General features: G+C 42.7%; 1 protein-coding gene across 1 annotated transcript in view; it reads right to left on the bottom strand.

Annotated features, from left to right (window-relative positions):
• Window positions 1–2,242: 2,242 nt before the first annotated feature.
• The window catches only part of TXLNB (taxilin beta), a 36,672-nt gene continuing 20,254 nt past the window's right edge, over window positions 2,243–18,660 (bottom strand). Inside the window, exons 7-10 of the mRNA XM_005507689.3 lie at window positions 13,080–13,154; window positions 7,394–7,486; window positions 6,589–6,684; window positions 2,243–5,436 (exon numbers count right to left, since the gene is read on the bottom strand). Of these exons, the coding sequence (XP_005507746.1) occupies window positions 4,621–5,436; window positions 6,589–6,684; window positions 7,394–7,486; window positions 13,080–13,154 (1,080 nt within the window). The 3' untranslated portion in view covers window positions 2,243–4,620. The remainder of the gene's footprint in view (window positions 5,437–6,588; window positions 6,685–7,393; window positions 7,487–13,079; window positions 13,155–18,660) is intronic.

Raw genomic sequence — 18,660 nt, forward strand, 5'->3', positions numbered from 1 at the left:
GGGTTTCCCTGGGGTTTGAGCACTGGCCCAGCACTGTCCTGCCACAGCCATTGTTTCCTCCTGCATCTTTGAAAGGGATGTGATAAATCTTTTCTAAGTAGAAAAAAACAGCACTGTACAGTAGTGAATGGTGCTAGTGCAAACAATTCAGGGGAAGGTGAGCCCAGCAGTGCAGCGAACACCCTTTCCCCGTGTCTGCCCTTCCTTGTCCTCATAACTCCTTTGTCCAGCTGTCATGGACTGCATTGCTGGGCAGACTAACTTGAGGGCAGGGTTGTCTCTGTTCCTTACGTTTGCCCCAAGGCTCAGCAAAGGTCATTGGTGAGCATTAGTATGGATGGCCATGCAGAGTAGTGTGTGGGCCCAGAAGAGGAATGGGTCCTGCTGCCATTTCCTAATAAAGTAATAAGAAAAGTCTAAATTCAACACTGATGAGCTCAGTGATGTTCATTGCAAGGAGAGAGGGGCGGTGTGAATCCGGAGATGACTGCATATGTGGTTGGTTGCAATCTGAATTTAAAGTTTCACTGGGTTTTACCATGCGTCAGTGTTCCAGGTCACTTGCAGAATTGCTGCAGTTCTGTCATCTGGATTGTATATTCCATGCCTGCATCTACTTCTGTTCAGTTTTGTGGGGAAAGTTAAGCTAAAACAGATCAGATGATTTTACTAATCTCTCATCAGCAAGATTTATCATTACTCTGGTATGCCACAGGGATCAGAAATTAGGTGAGAGGGTCATGTTAGCATCATGAATGTGATTTTAGCTGTCGTCATGAAAATCCCCTCACATTTGGAGAAACTCTGGGTTATTGAAAAATGTTGTGTTTTACCTGTTCAGCAGGGGAGCTGTTATATTTTTTGAGGTGACAAAGGTCAGACATGCAGAAAGTGAAAATATTTTTGTTCTTTCTTTGCAGCTTTTGTGAATAAAGGCTGTTGCTGGTTTGGAAGCGGTGCAGCAATGGATGGTTTTAGTAAGGAGGATATGGCTACCATCCCCACCTTTCCTTACCCCCCAGTCTGTGCCTGGTGGTATAGGAATAAATGTGTGAAATAAAAGCAAGACTGAAGGAGGCACACACCAGAATTAAAAGGGACTGGCAGTATCAGTAGGAGAATAATAATAAGGATGAACAGCAGGGAAGAGACACGTCTCACTGTTGCTCACTGTCTCTGAATGGTCACAGGAGTGTGGTGGGTTTCTGTGTCATGAGTGCAGACATACCTGAGGGAAGTGCAGCAGAGCTGATGTACAGACTGCAATCCCAGAGGCTTTTCACAAGGACACTGCAACCATGCAGAGACAATTTTGTATTGGGTACCAGCAAAAGAAGAGAGCAAGAGGAGGCCAGCAATTAATGTTGAAGAAGAATGGGAGAAAGTTGGTTGACACACAGAAATCTGCAGTGGCGATGGTGGTTTAAACTGCCAGTCTAACGCAATGGATCATGAACAGGTGCCTGGTTTAATTTTTTTAGCTTTTCTGCCTCTACTGAGGGTACTCCAGTCTCTCGCAGCAGTAGGACATGAGATTACACATAAACCATCCCTGTGGTTTGACTCTAAGTGTTCTATCCAGCCAGGTATACATCTGGGATCAGCCAGAATTTTCTCTACATTTTTTTCTCCTACCTCTTGCAAACACATGAGGCCAAATCCTGGAACTAAAAGCCAGGAGGGTCACTCTTCTGTGCTTTCAATGTTATATGTATGCACTGAGAACAAGGAGGAAACTGCTTGGGATAAAATGCGGTTGGTACATGCTATGGGAGAAGAGAAGCAACATGTATGTGGGTGAAAACTCATGGAGTAATAGGAATTTCAACATGTAAGTGCAGTTTTAGATGCAAGAATTAAAAGGGTGAAAATGAAGAAGGTGGAAGAGAGTGGGAGCAATTTTCCCAGAAGGCTGGGTAATTATTCATGAGGGATGATGCTGTAAGAATCAGTCATGACTATGTAGGAAGTTTTCATCTGTAGGATCCTCGTCTCCCTGCTTGCTGAGGTTGGAAGGTATGAGGCAACAATGATATAATTGAAGAGGTGACCATATGGCTATGCAAAATGGAACCAAGTTAAAGTTGCAAGGCCATGTCAACCATTATTATTATGTCATTGCAAATTCAAATGTATAAAAAAACTTAAACAATTAAAGGCATTCCAGGGGCCTACTTGAAGAAAAAGAAGTTGGTTTCATGCAGATAGGTACTAAAATGGGAACAGAATCAAACAAAACCAACAAAGGAAAAAGAACTTTAATGGGTATATAAATTGCACTAATTTTAAGTCACCCTAATGACAAACAAAACTTGTACTCTTAATTGAAACTATATTTCTACAGACTTAAGTCAATGGAAACTAAAAAAAAAAGTCAATCAGGTGAGTATAACGTTTTATCTTACAATACGGATTTGTTACAGATTAACATTTTCACAGGCACCTAGCTGGCTCGGTTTTCAGAGATGGCCATTCACTTAGGGCTTTGAATCTGAATATTTGATGGGATTCATCGTGTCTAATTTAGACACCTAATAACAGACATTTTAAATTTAAGCTTGTTTTCTTGAGCTAGCTCTAGAAATGGCATCTTCAGAGAGAAAGTAATTTATTCTCTCTTGGATGCCGGTCTTGTCCTCGAAAGATGCCTATTCTTCTCTACTGCTTATAAAAGAAGCTTAAGGTAACTAAGACTTGAAGGATCTACTTTCAGGTGATTAAAGACATTAAGTAAATCCCGTCAGTCTTGGCATCTAACATAGAGCATCCAAATTTGGAAAGTGTAACCATAATAGCTACTTGAAAGGCCATATCAAAACAACCTGTTGCAAATCACGCTCTGTGTACTCCAGCGGTTACCTCTAGAGAAGGCTGGACCAAACAGTGCAGACACAGACATACTTAACCAGGGTGCAGACCATGTTGGCTGTAAGCAAAGATTCACACCCCACTCTTGGAGGGTGGCATGCTGGAAGGACTCTGTGACCGCGGTCTCCCATGATCTGCCAAAGATGGCATCTTTTCTCTTGGCTCACCATTATTTCAACTCCGGCTTGACTGAGTCACTTTGTCTTGGGGGCTTCTTGGGATTTGTCTATAAATTCAGGTTTCTTTGATTGTAACATTTCCCTTTCCAGCCTCTGGACATCGTGTTTAATAGCCCTTTTCAAATTCTTGAGCTGTTCAGGTCAGACTCCAAAAGGCCTGGACTGAATTTGGAAGAAGGGGATGAGACACAAGAAATGTGCCAACAGGATTTTTTAAACTTTCTTTCAAATAACCTTAGCCTCCTTGCTTGAGACCATACAGCTGTCTGGCTAGGTGCCCTCTCTCGCTCCCTTCCTTCTTCATCTCTGTTCTCCGTGCCAGAATCAAGCAGTTTCTTTCATGGTGTCTACATTGTTGAGCAATGGTGTGTTGGCAGGCAGATGGGAAGAGAGGGGATGAGAATGTAGCCAGTCCATGAAGGTGTCTGTGAGAGGGACTCCTGTTTTCCTGGTACCTATTTTCTTCTGGGCTATTTACTTGTGCTGCACTCCAGTGAATGAGGTAACAGGCAAGTGTGCTCACCCTTCTCCTGGGAGCATCAGCGCCTGGGCCAGGAGGAAGCTGTGGAGAAGAGGTTTGTGTGGCTGTGACTGGGAGAGGTAGCATCATCAAGAGGCGTGATCTCAGGGGTATCTTCTGGAATACATCCTGGTACCTTCTAACAGCTCTACTATGCTTTCTGTTCCTGGTCTACAAGCTGGGATCTGCAACTGAATTTTGAACTTCTGACCTCATTTGTGAGCTGAAATCAGCCATAAGCCCCTGTTGGGCTCATGATCCCAAACAGTGTGACAAACTAGCAGGTTACTCTTAGATGCAGAAAGAGGGTTGTGACCCCTACCTTGGGAATAAACATCAATTTGGAAATTGCTCTTGTTTTCAGCCATTTTATAAGCAATCTAGAAAAGATCGCCCCTCCCCTGTAGTTCTGTTGAACACAGAACCTCTTTTAGAACACTAAGCAGAAAAGACTGATTCAAGGTAAGCCTAAGAGCTCATGGGTGTTCAAGCCACAGTGCTGACTGGTAGTTTGCTCATACAAAAATCACCTTTTGTTATTGCACCTCTTTGGATATGGCTGACCACATTGACAGTCTCACTATTTTACTTTGTCACTACAGATGTCTTTCACCTCATTTATTAAAATCACTATGTGTCCAAGTGGGCCATCTTTTATGCAACATCACAGCAAATAGATACAATTAATTATGAGTCTTCAAATACATGTATGTGAATTGCAATGATTTTTGAAACATGAAACTTCAACACTTTAAAATTATTTTGCTGAATGAGATGACTCATTATGCCTGAGAAGAAAGATCCTGTAATTTCATTGTATTTTCCTGTCATTAAGAAAATACTATGCTTCGAGCAGATGAAGGACAGCAAAATTTGCAGACCCGTTATTGCTGGATAGTGGGAGCAAAGAGAAGTGCATTACATTTGCCTGCAGATATGTGAGTGTGATTTAGCACCCACTTTTTGTTTCTTTAAAAAAAAAAAAGTATCAATTTAGAGGGTGAAGTAGGGCTGTGGTTTATAGAAGACAAGCCTTGGATACACCAAGTGTCTTCAATCCACTGCTTCCATGTCTGTGTCCCCTATTTGCTCTGCCAGCTGACCCTGAACAGACCGCTCCACTGGGTCATCCACACATTCTGCAGCTTTTGGTGCACTTTTTGTGGGTACTGGCATATTCCCAGGGGGAGTGAGCATGTTTTGTGTGGCTGTTGGCATGTTTTCAGGGGTTGCTGGCATGCTTTCAGTGGGGTTTGGCATATTCCCAGTGGGTACTGGCACGCTCTGGGGAGGTATTGGGGCACTTTCTGTGGGTGTTGGCACCCTTTCTGGGAGCGGGGACATGCTTTTGGTGGGCTTTGGCACATTCTCGGAGGGTGTTGTCATATTTTCAGTGGGCGCTGGTGTGCTCCTGGTGGGTGCTGGCATGTGTTCAACGGGTGCTGGTGTGCTCGTGCTGGGTGGCTCACAGCTATTCCCAGCCTCTGGCCGTGGGGTCAGAGGAGAAGGGAGCTCTGGCTCCAGGACAGCATTGCATGTTTGAGTGTGACAGGTCTCTGGGTTGCTGCTGTCGTTTGGGAGGGATTCCTCCACCTTGTGGGACACCCTGAAAGCTTCTGCCAGCTCCTTCAGCATCCTCTCATCAGCAGTGTGCAGCTCAATGCTCGCTTGCTCGGTGGAGGAAGGGCTCGTATCAGCCTCATCTTCTTCTTCTTCTAAGATGCCATTTCCATTCACCTCTTCAGGGAACTGTGCTTGCTTTATTTTTTTGTACAATTCATTCCTCTCTTCCTGCAGAGCCCGGCAAAGGTTCTCTAGCCTCTGGATCTTCAGCACAAAGCACTCATATTCCTTGGATCTCATGGCTTTCTGTGGTCAAAGACATCAGACAAAAGTGCAGACTGAGTTTGGGTGCATTAAATTCTTTGGTAGAACTGGCAGTTAGGGAACAATTTGAGATCTAGGCAGCTCTCACAGGATTCTGCCAGGTAGCTGGCTTTCACCAATTGCTCTACAATAGCTCTGATCTTTTGTACTGAAGCTTTAAAAGGAAATTCATCCCTGTTACTGTATTGTATTAGCATTCTCCATACAGATTCAGATCAATTTCACTCAAAAATATTTGCTGAAGTACCTGTTGATGATATCTAGAGATGGAAAACCACAGTGGATGTTCATACAGATAAGCAAGGACTACTGGGACTTCTGGTGGGTGTGGGTGTGAATTTCAGGGAAAACAAGCTGTATTATTTTTTTTGTTTAGTTTGCTTCTAAGTTCTGTGAGAAAGGCCTGAGTTGGAACATTTTCTTGCCTCTGCACCCAGTGAAGAATCAAGAAATACAGAAACCCATAGAAATAGCAATAGCACAGAGCTACAAAGCTAACTAGAAAGACCTGGTCCAAAGTCAGTAGAAGTTTGGGATGAAACTTCAGGCAGCCTCTTATCGTACTTGAATGAGTTCCAACATGCTCATGAGTTTCCTCTGTAATGCCTTTGTGACTGCATGTTTGCTATGGTGAGCTACCGTACTTTCTTTCAGCTCTTAAGAGTTTGCCCACACAGGAAGTTAATGAAAGGAGTGAATTTAAAGTTCATTAGCTAGAGCACATTAATTCCCTGGGTGGATGCTCCATGCAGAAAGAAAATAGAGTGAACTAATGCCAATTTGCTTCTATATGAGAACATTAACAATCATACATTTTTAGAGCACTTAAAATTCACAGTTACATAATTCAGTTTCTCATGGACGTAATGAATGTCTGCACAATCTGAAAGCCCCAGCAGTTGGGATTTTTGGTTTTTTGTCCTTTTTTTTTTTTTTAAAGACATCTAATTATCAAGTTAGTTTGAAAAACAAAAACAAAAACAAAACAAAACAAAACAAAACAACAAAAAAACCCCACCTTATATTCAAGAACAAATTTTTCATTGACTTTTGGAAGTTTCAGGTCACCTCATGTGCTAGTTAAGGCTTTACATGAGAGAAGAGGTGCATCCTGAGATGAAAAAGACCACTCACCTCTTCAATCATGTCCAATAATGCTCTGTTACAGCTCTCAAACCTGGATTTCCATGTAGCCGTATCCTTTTCCAACTTCTTCATTTTCTTTGTCATCTATGGAAGCAGGAGGAAAAGCTGAATCACAACAGGAATTCCATGCTGCAGATTAAATTAGGGCAGCCCTTTTATTTAGGTCTTTGACTGTACTCATAACACTGCTACTAGCAGCTGTAGTGGCTGTGCTAAGTAATAATTTATGTTAAGGGATACATTTAGTTTTAAGTAGCTGCCATATAAATTTCAGCCTCCAGTCTGCAGTCCTAAAGCAAGACCAATTGATTACATGTTTAAAAGTATGGCAAACTCCCAGAATACAAACTATCACAAAAACAAAAGCCAAAGAAGAAGTGACATTATTCTGTTTGTCTCTTTACAAAGACTGCAGTGCTGTATTGCTGGGAAGCTAAAGAAGGGCTTGTATCTCCTGAGCCAGCACTGTCAAGGAAGTTCCCTCTGGATTAGGCACCTCTATACCACCTCCAACATGGACGACTAGCTATATGGCACCACCTTTCCCTTTGGTTTTCTGATGGCTGAACTCTATGTGGGTCATTAGAGGTTGCCTGGATTAGAGTACCAGGATTTTGGGCCCTGGTGTCAGAGCAGAACATTGTTTATTACGACAGTGGGTGTTTTTGGTTTCCGATTCCCATTCATTACAGGAAATAAGTATACCAGTTGCAAGGAAACAGTCACTTGGGCTTAATGGTGGGAAGGCATTGGTGGGCTTCAGCACAGAGTTCAGGTGAGAGCTGCTACTCACTTTCTCCATCTCCTGTTTGAATGTGGCAAACACTTCATTGCTTTTGGTCAATGTTTTCTGAAATTCTTCAAACCTTTCAGAGTAGAGGGTGATCTGTATTTAAAACCAAAGCAAAACAGTAATTTCAGAGTCTCCAGGACAGTGAACTTCTACTTCGTTAGAAGATAATAAAATAAGCATTATGTTTGGACATGGAAATTAGCTCTGTTTCGAGACCACAAAGCACAAACATCAGGGAACTGAAACTCTCTGCATCTCTTTAAGGTTGCAAACTATTATGATATCTCTGTTGCAGAAAGGTAAACTGAGGTAGAACAGAAAGACCCAGGCCAGTGATTTTAAAAAGACCTAGAAATTATAGGTGCTCTGTTCTGAATGTTGCAGCTATGGTGTCTCCACATGGGGTACCCAGAAGCAAAATAATTTCCTAGAAGTTAACACTTCTGAAAACATTTCCCTTGGTAACTGTGGGGACTTCAAAAGGGCATCATTAAAGTCTGCAAAGATTTCCAGTGCATGCTTTTTCTCACAAGCCCTGTACACTGCTTTTCTCCTAGGATAACCTAGAGAATGGAAAATGATAATGTGATCCCTGGGCCGTCTCCATGGGCAGGCACTATCCTGAGCTGGTCCAACCACTGATGCTGTGCAGGACCAGGCAGAAGGATTAACTTAAGGTGAGAGTCAGAGTGGCCAGAGCTGTGCCTGAGCTCCAAGCCTTGCTTCGACACACAGACATTGCCAAACTCCAACTTTAAGCTGCGGGAGAAAGCTGTGTCAGGCTTTAGTGGAGGATTTCAGTACAGACCTGGCTGCCCAGCTGTTTACCTGCCTTCTTGACTACCAAACAGCCAGGCTGGGAGCTGGGTGCTGCCCTGACTATGCTGCTTCTGGTATCTGAGCAAGCCAGGGGAGAGGCATCCCCGCATCATGCTGCAGCCAGTTTCCCCTTTGCCATCTTCCCAATCCACACTCAGTGGCTCAGGCTGTGGGCAGGAGCTTGCAACAGGCAGCACTTGATGTGCTTGACTGGGTTCCACGATTGAAGAGGAGCATCACTGCTCCCTTCCCCTGTTACCTGGCACACGGGGTAACCCCACCAACCCACTGACACCCACCTTTCGCTTCATGCCACCATGATCCTGTACTGGGTTCCTTCAAGCTGCGTCCCTGCACCCTGGCTTGAGCGAGCTGAGAGGGCATCTTGTCAGCTCTGTTTTGTAGCCTGCATGTGTGCTGCAGCTGCGGGCAAGGCCAGCAAAGGCGAAGAAAATAATCCCCTGCCAGCCTACTCTGCCAGTTTCACTTCACTTCATGAAGCAGAGCAGAAAAAATATCTGTTGCAATGTGCCAGCATTTTAAGACTATTAGGGCTACATATTCTGCTATTCGTTTACACGTGTTAGCCACGTGAAACTTCATCTCTGGCTGTATTTCATCAGTAATCCATCTTTTTGTATCTAAAATCTGTGGACGTTTTTGAAAAAAAATTCTAAAGATCCGAGGTTAGTTTTTCTGCAAGATTTTCTTGTTTTCTGCTGCCACTTTTTTTTTTTTTTTTTTTCCTTTTCTCTTCTGGGCAGGAAAAGCACTTTCAAAGTTTGAAAATCATGCAGGATGCTATATAGATAATGCAGGATTATCTACTCTTTGGAAAAGAAGATCAGCTCCAACTTATTCACTGGAGCCAGAGCACCCCCAGAAGTGTTCAGGTGACTGGACATTTCATCTGTCTGGTCTGACAGCTCTTGTTAGAAGAAGGGTGATTGATGTAACACACCATGGCTGAGGTGTGATGGGTGCAGAGCTCTGGGAGGTTCCAGAGCAGCCTGCAGCATTCAGGCATCTGGCTGGAGGCAGGTGCCCTTTCCACACTGGCAGGGAGCTGACTAAATGATTAGCTAGGAGCTTCTATTCTGTGCAGTGTCAGCCAGCACACACCCTCCCCTGACACTACTCTTCTGTTACTGAGCAAAAGAATATTTAGAAAATGTTTCTAGTGGTGAGGGGGGTTTAATTCTGATTTTGAAATCAGATATGGTTGTATTATGTTTTGTGCTGGTTCTGGCTGGTTGTTATGATGCCCCTTGTCATGGCCATAGCTGCAGTGTAGTGCGGATGTGCCCGAACTGAGTTTAAACTAGGTAGTTAGGCTCTCGGTGGCTGTGAATACAGCACTAGCTGCAGCCCTTCCCCACTGAGCTGGATGCAAGCACAGGAGGTTAAACCCTTCAGAGCTCTGTGGTGCCAGTATTGGAGCTACCTGACAGGATGCTGACATGTGTGTGTTAACACTAGGCTGTAGCCAGACCTGTGACCTATGCACAAGCAGAAACTCAGAGGCATGTGTTTTAAGCAGCCGAGTGCCACAGCATGAGTGGGACACTGATACCAAGTGAGACATTTGGAACAGACATCATCGCTTTAAGGAGAAATTCCTGAGCACCCCTGAGCCAGGTGAGGGAGCAGGGGTGGGAGCCAGCAAGTCAAGGTGAAATGAAAGATCATATTTCATTGCACATGTAGGGCCCCGATTCTGGAAAAATAGTCAGGTGCTAACACAATCTGTTAGCTTCCGTATTAGGGTTATTAATGTGAGTAGGATGTGGGTTGAAGCTTTCAAAAGCTGTGTTTCAAGCAATGTTATGGGTAATAACTGATCTTTTATTATTTTGAAGCTTTTTACTTCTCAAATCCAATAGTGTTAGAAGCTATATCAATAAATTTACTTTGGAATTTAAATTTTAACAAATCTTCTAGCCCAGAGCTGTTGTCTTAAAAAAACTCACCTCAATTCTATCTCTGTTCTTCCCTTCGAACTTTCTCCTGTTGTTTAACTAGATCAAAAACCTTTCAGGTTTGAACAGGGCAAGCTCTGATCTCAGCTGGGGCCCTCAGCAGTACCATAGCACCACGAATAGCTTGTGCATTTTAAATTTGAATAATAAATGAATGTTTTCTTAGTGCCTGGGAACAGGCTGTGAGAGCTGTCTCTCACTAGGACCACGCACTCATACTCCTCAGTTAGGGAGATGAGGACCCCCTCGCTGCTGCCCACTGCCCTTCCAGTGCCCTGACAGCGCAGGCAGGGAGACTGGAGGTAGTGCTGCTGCCCGGTGACAACTTGTGTGTGCCAGGCTTTGGGAAATGGGGGTATCTCAGCATCACCATGCTGTGAGGGTGCTACTGTGAGGACATCTCTTTGGCCCTCTCATATTCCTTTCAGTTGCCATAGCCCAGTGGTTGCATCACGCCAGCTACCAAAAATGGGAGGCCTTGACTGACTTTTATCTTCTCATTTTGTTTCAAAACACAGACCTAAAACAAGTTGACCTAAGAAATGTGTCTGGGGAGGGCGTGCAGCATCCTGGGAAGCACCACCATGGTTTGGGTGTATCTCCTCAGCTGCTGCCAGATCCCTGTCGCCATTTGAAAGGCTGGATTTGGCTATCTCAGACACACTGTGCCACCCAGAGACAGGCTGGCATGAAGCTGATGTCCCCTGGTTCCTTACAGCTCAAGGAAGCAAGGGTGTTCATCACCTCCTCTAAACTGGCATGGTATCTCACTCACTACAGTAGGCAGTGAGGACTATATTATGGCTTGTCCTTATCTCAGTGACCAATGTCTTCTCATAATTTCCATGCAGCTGTTCTTAATATCTATTTGTTGTTTTGTGCTGTTTGCATCAAGGAGCTCTTTCTGCTCTGCGCTTGCACAACACCTTGCATGATGGCATCTGGTCCATGAGGGAGGCCTTTTAGTGCTAACATACTGGAAATAATATTAATAATATTAATATTGTTGTAATAATAATAATAATAATAATAATAATAATAATAATAATAATAATAATAATAATAATAATAATAATAATAATAATGATGTTACTATTCCCAGTAATTCCAAATGGAGGCTGCTGTGTGACAGGGCTCTCACATGAGCAGAACACCTAACGCATGTCTCATTTCAGCAAGCGAATCACTTAATTTTCATTTATGCAAGTCTGGAAAGGGCATATGTATTATCAATGCCTTTGCAGACTTGTTTAACTGGATTTTTCTAAAAGCAATTTTACCATTTCAAATGTGTGCTTAATATATTCTAGCTTTTATCAATACCTTCAGTTTCATTAAACTGGCTACAGAGGTCTGCCTGCATACAAAATTCTTTCTGGTTGAACATAAAAGTTTAATTAAACCTGAGAAAATTTGGAGCAAGTTTGCAGTTGGGATGGATTCAGCTGGGGGTCTTATTGTAGAACCTGTCAAACTAGTGTCAGCAGCAGTTTATGGGATATTCTTTGGTGCATTACTGGCTTATCTTAGCCTTTGAAAAAAACACATAAAGGAGCAAACCCCTCTTAGCATGTTTCCAGGTTATCGATTTAACACTAACCTTTCCTGACTGTTCAACAGGTAAGAATTAGACCATATGCAAGAGCAGAGCTGGAACAACTTATCAGTATGCTTAGCTGTGAGCAGGGGCTCAGAGTGGCTTCCTGATGGCAAAGGAGATGGGCAGCTGAAAGGGGGCTGAAGAACTGACACTCCAACCCCCCAAAGCTCTGCTGCAGGGAAACTCACAGAGAGGTCAAAGAAGATAAATCTACATGACTTTCTGTAAATCTAGGAAAATCTACTAATGGTGTCTCTTTTTGAGATGGAAGTCCAGCATGTCAGCAGTGTTCTTACTTGTCTTCGAGGCTCATGATTGCATTACTCTCGAAGTGTAGTACAGACTACCTGTTTCATGTTTTTACTTCCTTCCACTCCAGCCTGATTCTGAGTGTAATTTCAGCAAGTAATTATATTTTATTGAATGTTTAAAATTCCAACTAAACACTGAAATCCTAGAGACCTCTTTGTATAAGCCCTTAGTAGGCAGAGTTCCTGCTAAAGGTAATGAAATCTCTGCCTTCACACCTCAGTCTAGAAAAGCATATCAGCACATCAGCTGCAGTTTGATAAACATATTTCATGGTGTGTTTGTATTCCCATGCTTTGCTGGATTAGAAACCTGCCTGAAGGGTAGTTATGGTGAATAATCAAGCCAAGGCACCCACATTGTTGTGCAGTTGGATATTGTAAACCTTCATAAATCATAGCATCATAGAATGGTTTGTGTTGGAAGGGACCTTTGAAGACCATTTAGTCCAACACTCCCACCTAGGGCAGGGACACCTTCCACTTAGAGCAGGTTGCTCAAAGCTCCGTCCAACTTGGCCTTGAACACTCCCAGGGATGGGGCATCCACAGCTTCTCTGGGCAGCCTGTTCCAGTGCCTCACCACCTGCATGGTGAAGAATTTCTTCCTGATATCTAATTTAAATCTACCCTCCTTTAATTTAAAACCATTAACCCTTTTCCCGTCACTACAAGCCCTGGTAAAAAGTCTCTCTCCATCATTATTACAAGCCTCCTTAAATACTGAAAGGTTGCAATAACGTCTCTCTAGAGACTTCTGCAGACTAAACAACCCACATGTTGCAGTATGATTTGCAGTATAGGCATTACCTTACAGTTGGCTTGAAAATAAACTGTTTCCTTTGCAATCATCTATGGGACATAGAATGAGGCTAGAAGAAATACACAGAAAGTAGTTTGGATACTTTACCTGGAACGTGCCTCATGGGTTAAAAACTGGGAAACAAAGGCACACCATGCAATCACCTCTCCTACGTCACCTGTGCCTGTAGGACAGTCTCTTGCTCCTTTAACATTTTGGCCTGGAGCTTCCATTCTGCAGCTTGGTTCAGGAGCTGTGTTTTGGGCAACAGAGAGAATATTGTTAGGTCCGTAGTTTATCAGCTGGAAATCCTCATCCTCCAGCTACCTGTGCTTCTGCCACTGCTACCTTGATAAGGAGTGATCTAACTTTCAGATGAATGTAGTTAGAGGAGTTAGGCAAAACAGAGTATTTACTGCTATCCAGAGATGCAGGGCAGGGCATTTGGTCTCCAAAAGCATATTTGAATAGGAGTTCAAAACCTACATGGAATTAAGTGTGCAATACAGTGGCCTCTAAAAAGTGTGGTATTTAACCATATCTTCACTGGACTTCTAGAAAGTAGTTATGATACTTTCTGGCACTTTCATATCAGCACTGCTTTGTCCAAATTCCTGCTCTCCAGTAAATGGCAAACTCCCTTTTGCATCAATGATCAGGACTTAGCATACAGGTATGGTCACAGTCAGACATGCCGCAAAAAAATCTGTGAGCTTTCAGAAAGAGAATGCATAGTAAATGTCATACATTCACTGCTGCCTGCTATCTTTCGGCTCCATTTGTATTGACATGGCATCAGCAGAGAACCCCAGCTCAGGGGGTTCTCACTTAGATCACGGAACCATATAATAGTTTCAGTTGGAAGGGACATTCAAAGGTCACCTAGTCCAATTCCACACAATGAGCAGGGACATCTTCAACTAGATCAGGTTGCTCAGAGCCCCATCGAGCCTGGCCTTGAATGCTTCCAGGGATGGAACACCCACTACCTCTCTGGGCAACCTGTGCCTGTGTTTCTCCACCCTCATCGTAAAAAATTCCTTCCTTCTTAGATCAAGGAGGCAGCCCAGGAAAAGCCTGACTGCAGTTTCACGCCTGACTGTTCCTGGGAAGATGGGATTCCCTACTTGAAGGTATTTGGCAACGTGATGTTCTGACGTGCCCGCTGCATATAGGAGGGTTGATCGAGGCTGAATGAATTGTAGGAATGAGGTGTACAGAGGTTTTTCCAGGCTGCAGGTCTGAGTCAGCGCTTCCAAAGCACATAGCAATATTATAGCAATTGGTTTAATCTGAAAGCAGGAAACATTTACTGAAGTGTTAAAGACATGTGCCTATCACTTACTGAACATTTATAAAGTATTTTACTGGTTAGGCCAAATGTATTTTAGAAAAATAGTACTAATGATAGCTTGAGAAATGAGATATAAATAAATTATTTTACCACAGGATTTTTTCTGTTGGATTCAATTGTGCTGTTTAAAAATAGTTCAGTTGGGCCCTGAAAGTATATTGAAAAGTACTGTTTCAGTCAATAGATCCTACTCTCATATTGGAAGCAAAATGTGAGTATAACCACATGCAGAAAATGTATCTGCTTCTTAATAAAAACATTTCTTCTAGCCTTTTTCTTGGAAATAACACATGGAAACTTGAATACCACCTGGCAGATAGCTGAAGATGTACCCTATAAATGCTGACTGAACAACATAATGAATTCCCTCCCTGTCTGTAGCTATTTGTGGCACAAAGACTGCCTGCATTAGACTTGTTGCCGATATATATATATATATTAGCTCTAGAAAAAGATTTCTTCCATCAATTTGGCATTTTGATTTGGATTCACTGAATTTTTACCATCTACAGTTTCCTAGACAAGAATGTTTTACAGCTCAGGTGTGCATTCTATGAAGAAATACCATGTTCTGTGGGGTCTTTTGTTTGTGTTTTGTATTTTTTAAAAAACCCTCCTGCCTCTTAACGTTTATTTTGAGAATTTAATTTGATATTTGGTTCAATGGAGAAAAGTCTGGTCCCTGAATTTAGATATTGTTGACTAAAATTTCAATTAAGTTGTGTCATAGCCAGTAAAAAGAGATGGCATGAGTAGGCCTGGGTTAAACGAGCCTCAGTTTGTGCATTTGTTTTGTTGGGAGTGGTATATTTTAAACACACACTTTTTTTTTTTTTAAGTTCGGTTGAAATCTGGAATTTTAAGTTTCACATTTCTTTGATATCTACTTGTTTGGGTTTGTTTGTTTGTCTGTTTGTTTTTAGGAATCATGACGTGTCTGATTTGAATGATTCCATGAAAAATGCTTTGAAAACCTTCAGAGTTACCAAATCTCCAGGGCAGTCCTTACTTCCAAGAACTGGGCTTTTATCATTATTGCCTAAATCTTAACTAGAGTTACCTTCATACTCACTGTCCCTGGGATAATGAAAAGGTCCCACCTCCCACGCCATGTCTTCTGTTATAGCACGAGAGATGGACAGAGATGGCAAAGAAAAGTTGCTTCTTTTGCCTGTTAATGAAATCCTTCTCTCTTATTGACCCACATAGGTTCTTCAGCCAGTAAAAATCCAAGAGTTAATAAACTCTTCTGTAATGGAAACCACAGAAAGGCTTGCTCAAATTTGCATGCGCTTTTATGCAGCCTGAGGTCATCTGCAAACACCAAGCTGGGAGAAAACAAATGAGGAGAACTGATACATTTATTAATAGACTATGAAGTGGTAACAAGAAAGCTGAATTATAAAGAAATAAATAAATATTGCATGTGCTGTTTATGAAGTAGCACTTCAGTGAAGTGTGGTGATTTTACACTATATTATTAGAGCTATGATAGCTGCTGCAGGCTGAGGCAGTCACATCATGCTCAGGACAAAAAGAACCAGTGCCCAGGAACATACATTCCCATTTAATGACATCGGTCTAGGGACTGGCTTAGTGAAAATTAAGCTTTCCTTTTTGCTGCCAGGCTCTGCAAAGTCCAATTATGTAGAAATCTGATCAATACCTTCCAGTCATACACTTGAAAGCCACAGAGGCTTTAAACTGCAATTAATTGCACATCAAAGTTTCTCTTACAAGTGCTAAAAATGTATGTTATAGGTAGGAAGTCCAAGTAGTACTGACGAGTTATGGGCTGATTGTAAAATTGCATCCTTAGGTTAAGGTGACCCTTTGAGAAGGACACATGGTATGAACCATTGCTATTTATATAGGGAATTGAATTATTTGTTGCATGTGTAGAAGGAATGGTGCAAGCAGCGAGATGACCTGCCTGTTGAGATGTGATGTACAGAGGCTGCAGAAAGGGACACCTCTCCTTGTCTGAGGTAAAGAAGTTTTGTAGAGAGGCAAAGATTCCTACATGGAAGAACTACCTAGGAAGACATTAAAGTGAGTGTTCAAGGAGTAATCAGATAGATAAAAGAATACAAAAGTTGTCATTTAAAGACATTTTCAACATCCTGCAACAAAAGTCATGCACAGGGTTGTAAAAAATGGTGTAGAGAGAACTGGTATATAGTTCTGAAAGTCGTTCCCTCCAACGACAGAATGTTGAAATTCAGTAAGGCTCTGACTTTGCACATCACTGAGCTGGACAAACTTACAGCCAAATGAGAGGACTTCATCTAAAAGACCTTAATTTCATACATACATATATATACCTTACTCCCACAGACATCAGCACAATAGGGGGTGGGTGGGACTAGGAGCTCAGCAATAGGATTGAGGTGGGAGAGAAGTGTGGGCCAGCTCTCTGGGTGCTGGGCTACCTGTTATGAATCATGACATGCTAATCGTGCCTTGACTCATTGTATGGCTTTTGGCCAGTCACTTAAGTGACTTCAGCTAAATCTACCTCGCTCTGAGGTGACGTTAGCCATACCTCAAAGACAGGGTTTTTAAGGATTAATTTGGACAGTGTGAAAAATTTTCTTTGTATGTGGTACATATCATTATACACCCACTGCTTAAAGGCTTTGTAGCTTGGTTTTGAACCTGTTATTTCATAGGTGCTAGTCATACATACAGCAAAACCATAAATAAAATCTCCCACTCCCAAATGTAGAGGATAATGATTTTCACTGCTTTAAAAGAAAGGAAAATACCAAAACTGTGCATATCAGCTCTGGATAAAATGCACAAAGAATATTTGGCTAGAAATGGGCCAGTCACAGGCAACAGGCAGCCTGCAAACTCATATTCTGTGAGGCACAGCAAGAAAGGTCATTCATTGATACAAGTCTGTATATGTTCGTTTTCCACAGAGCAAATGCCCTGTCTTTTGCATCTCCTGTTTTTGTTTGTTTATGTTTAATTAATTTTTATTTTGTTTTGTTTATTTGTTTGTTTTCCCAGTATCTGAAACCTGGTACTCAGTAGCAAAACTCTCAGTGACAGCAGTAAAGTAAGCCCAAATCTGCTTTGTTATTGTAAGGCATTTCTTGGAAATATTTCTTGGGGTTTGAATCTGCCAAGAATCTGTGGTCATGAATGAAATTTTGGGGTTTGCCTTTACATATGGCTCACAGTGACAGGGAATAACTCAGTTGGACCACAAGCTGTCAGGCAGCAACATGCAGATGTGCACATGGAGAAGCCCCAGCTCCTCTCCCTCCTCAGTATTTAGCTGGGTGTAAAGCTGAGCAGGAGTGGGTCTTCCAGCCACAAGATCAGTGCTGAGAAGGGGGATAAACACTCTCATGGGTAATTTTTGGTAAGAGATGGCTGCTGTGTTTCCCTTGTGCTCTAGCCACGGGACTTAGAGCCTCACTTTTTCATCCGTATTTTATGATACTTCGGCCATGCTTGTGCTAAAAATGGGGAGGGGATAAATATCTTATCTTTAGAGCACTCTCATGCTGCTCCTGAGTTAGCTGGAGGACTGGTGAAAACCAAAGCTTTCTCCCAGCTGCTGAGAGCCTGTCGCTCCTCCTGGGTAGTCTCAGCTGCTGCCACCACTGAGAAGAGGGACTATGTGTCTGTGTTGAGCTTGGACCCTTTGTAGGTGTGAGGATTAGTGTGAAAATACCAGACAGCCTGAGAAAATGAATTTTGATCTGATTGGGTTGCAAAATGTATGAGACCATGGAGGAATGCCCTCCTCCTGTCCCAGCTGTATCTGTAGGGGATATCCTGCCTGGAGATGCTCTTCGCTGTCCCCCTGCTAGAGGTGTTCCCTCCACCAGGGAGGGAGGAACTGCAGACGAGGCTGCTGAATGGACCCAGATCCTTTTTACTTAAAAGAGACCGGTGTGGGCTGGGGAACCTCTGCAAAAGAGAAGGGCAGGCTCCATCACAGCAAGCAGCTCCTGTGCCCTCCTCTGCTGGCAAAACCAGACTCACAGGAGAAGGCCAGGGGAGGCTCTGCGCCTAGGGGGATAGCCGCCTTCAGCCATCTCACTTTAATCCCATGTTCTTGTTCTCCTCTCTGATTGTTTAAACACACTCATTTATCATGAGGGGAAATGAAGTATCAAATATCACAGTTGTTTCAAAACTAATGGCATCACCTGACCAAATGTCATGATCCATCAACTGTGTATTAACAGCGAGTTAGCTAGAGCAGTCTCTGCTCTAACCTACTGCTCTGCAGTTTGCTTCAAAACTGCAAATGCCAATGAAAGGAGCAGCCTTTCAGAGGCTGTTCCTTTACATCCAGCAGAGACAGTAGCAATAAAAAGGTCTCTGCTACTGCATCCCAGCTGTGACCCAAAGAACCAACATATCAGTGAAATAGTGTGCA

The sequence above is a fragment of the Columba livia genome, chromosome 3, assembly GCF_036013475.1.
Source record: "Columba livia isolate bColLiv1 breed racing homer chromosome 3, bColLiv1.pat.W.v2, whole genome shotgun sequence".
Lineage (NCBI taxonomy): Eukaryota > Metazoa > Chordata > Aves > Columbiformes > Columbidae > Columba > Columba livia.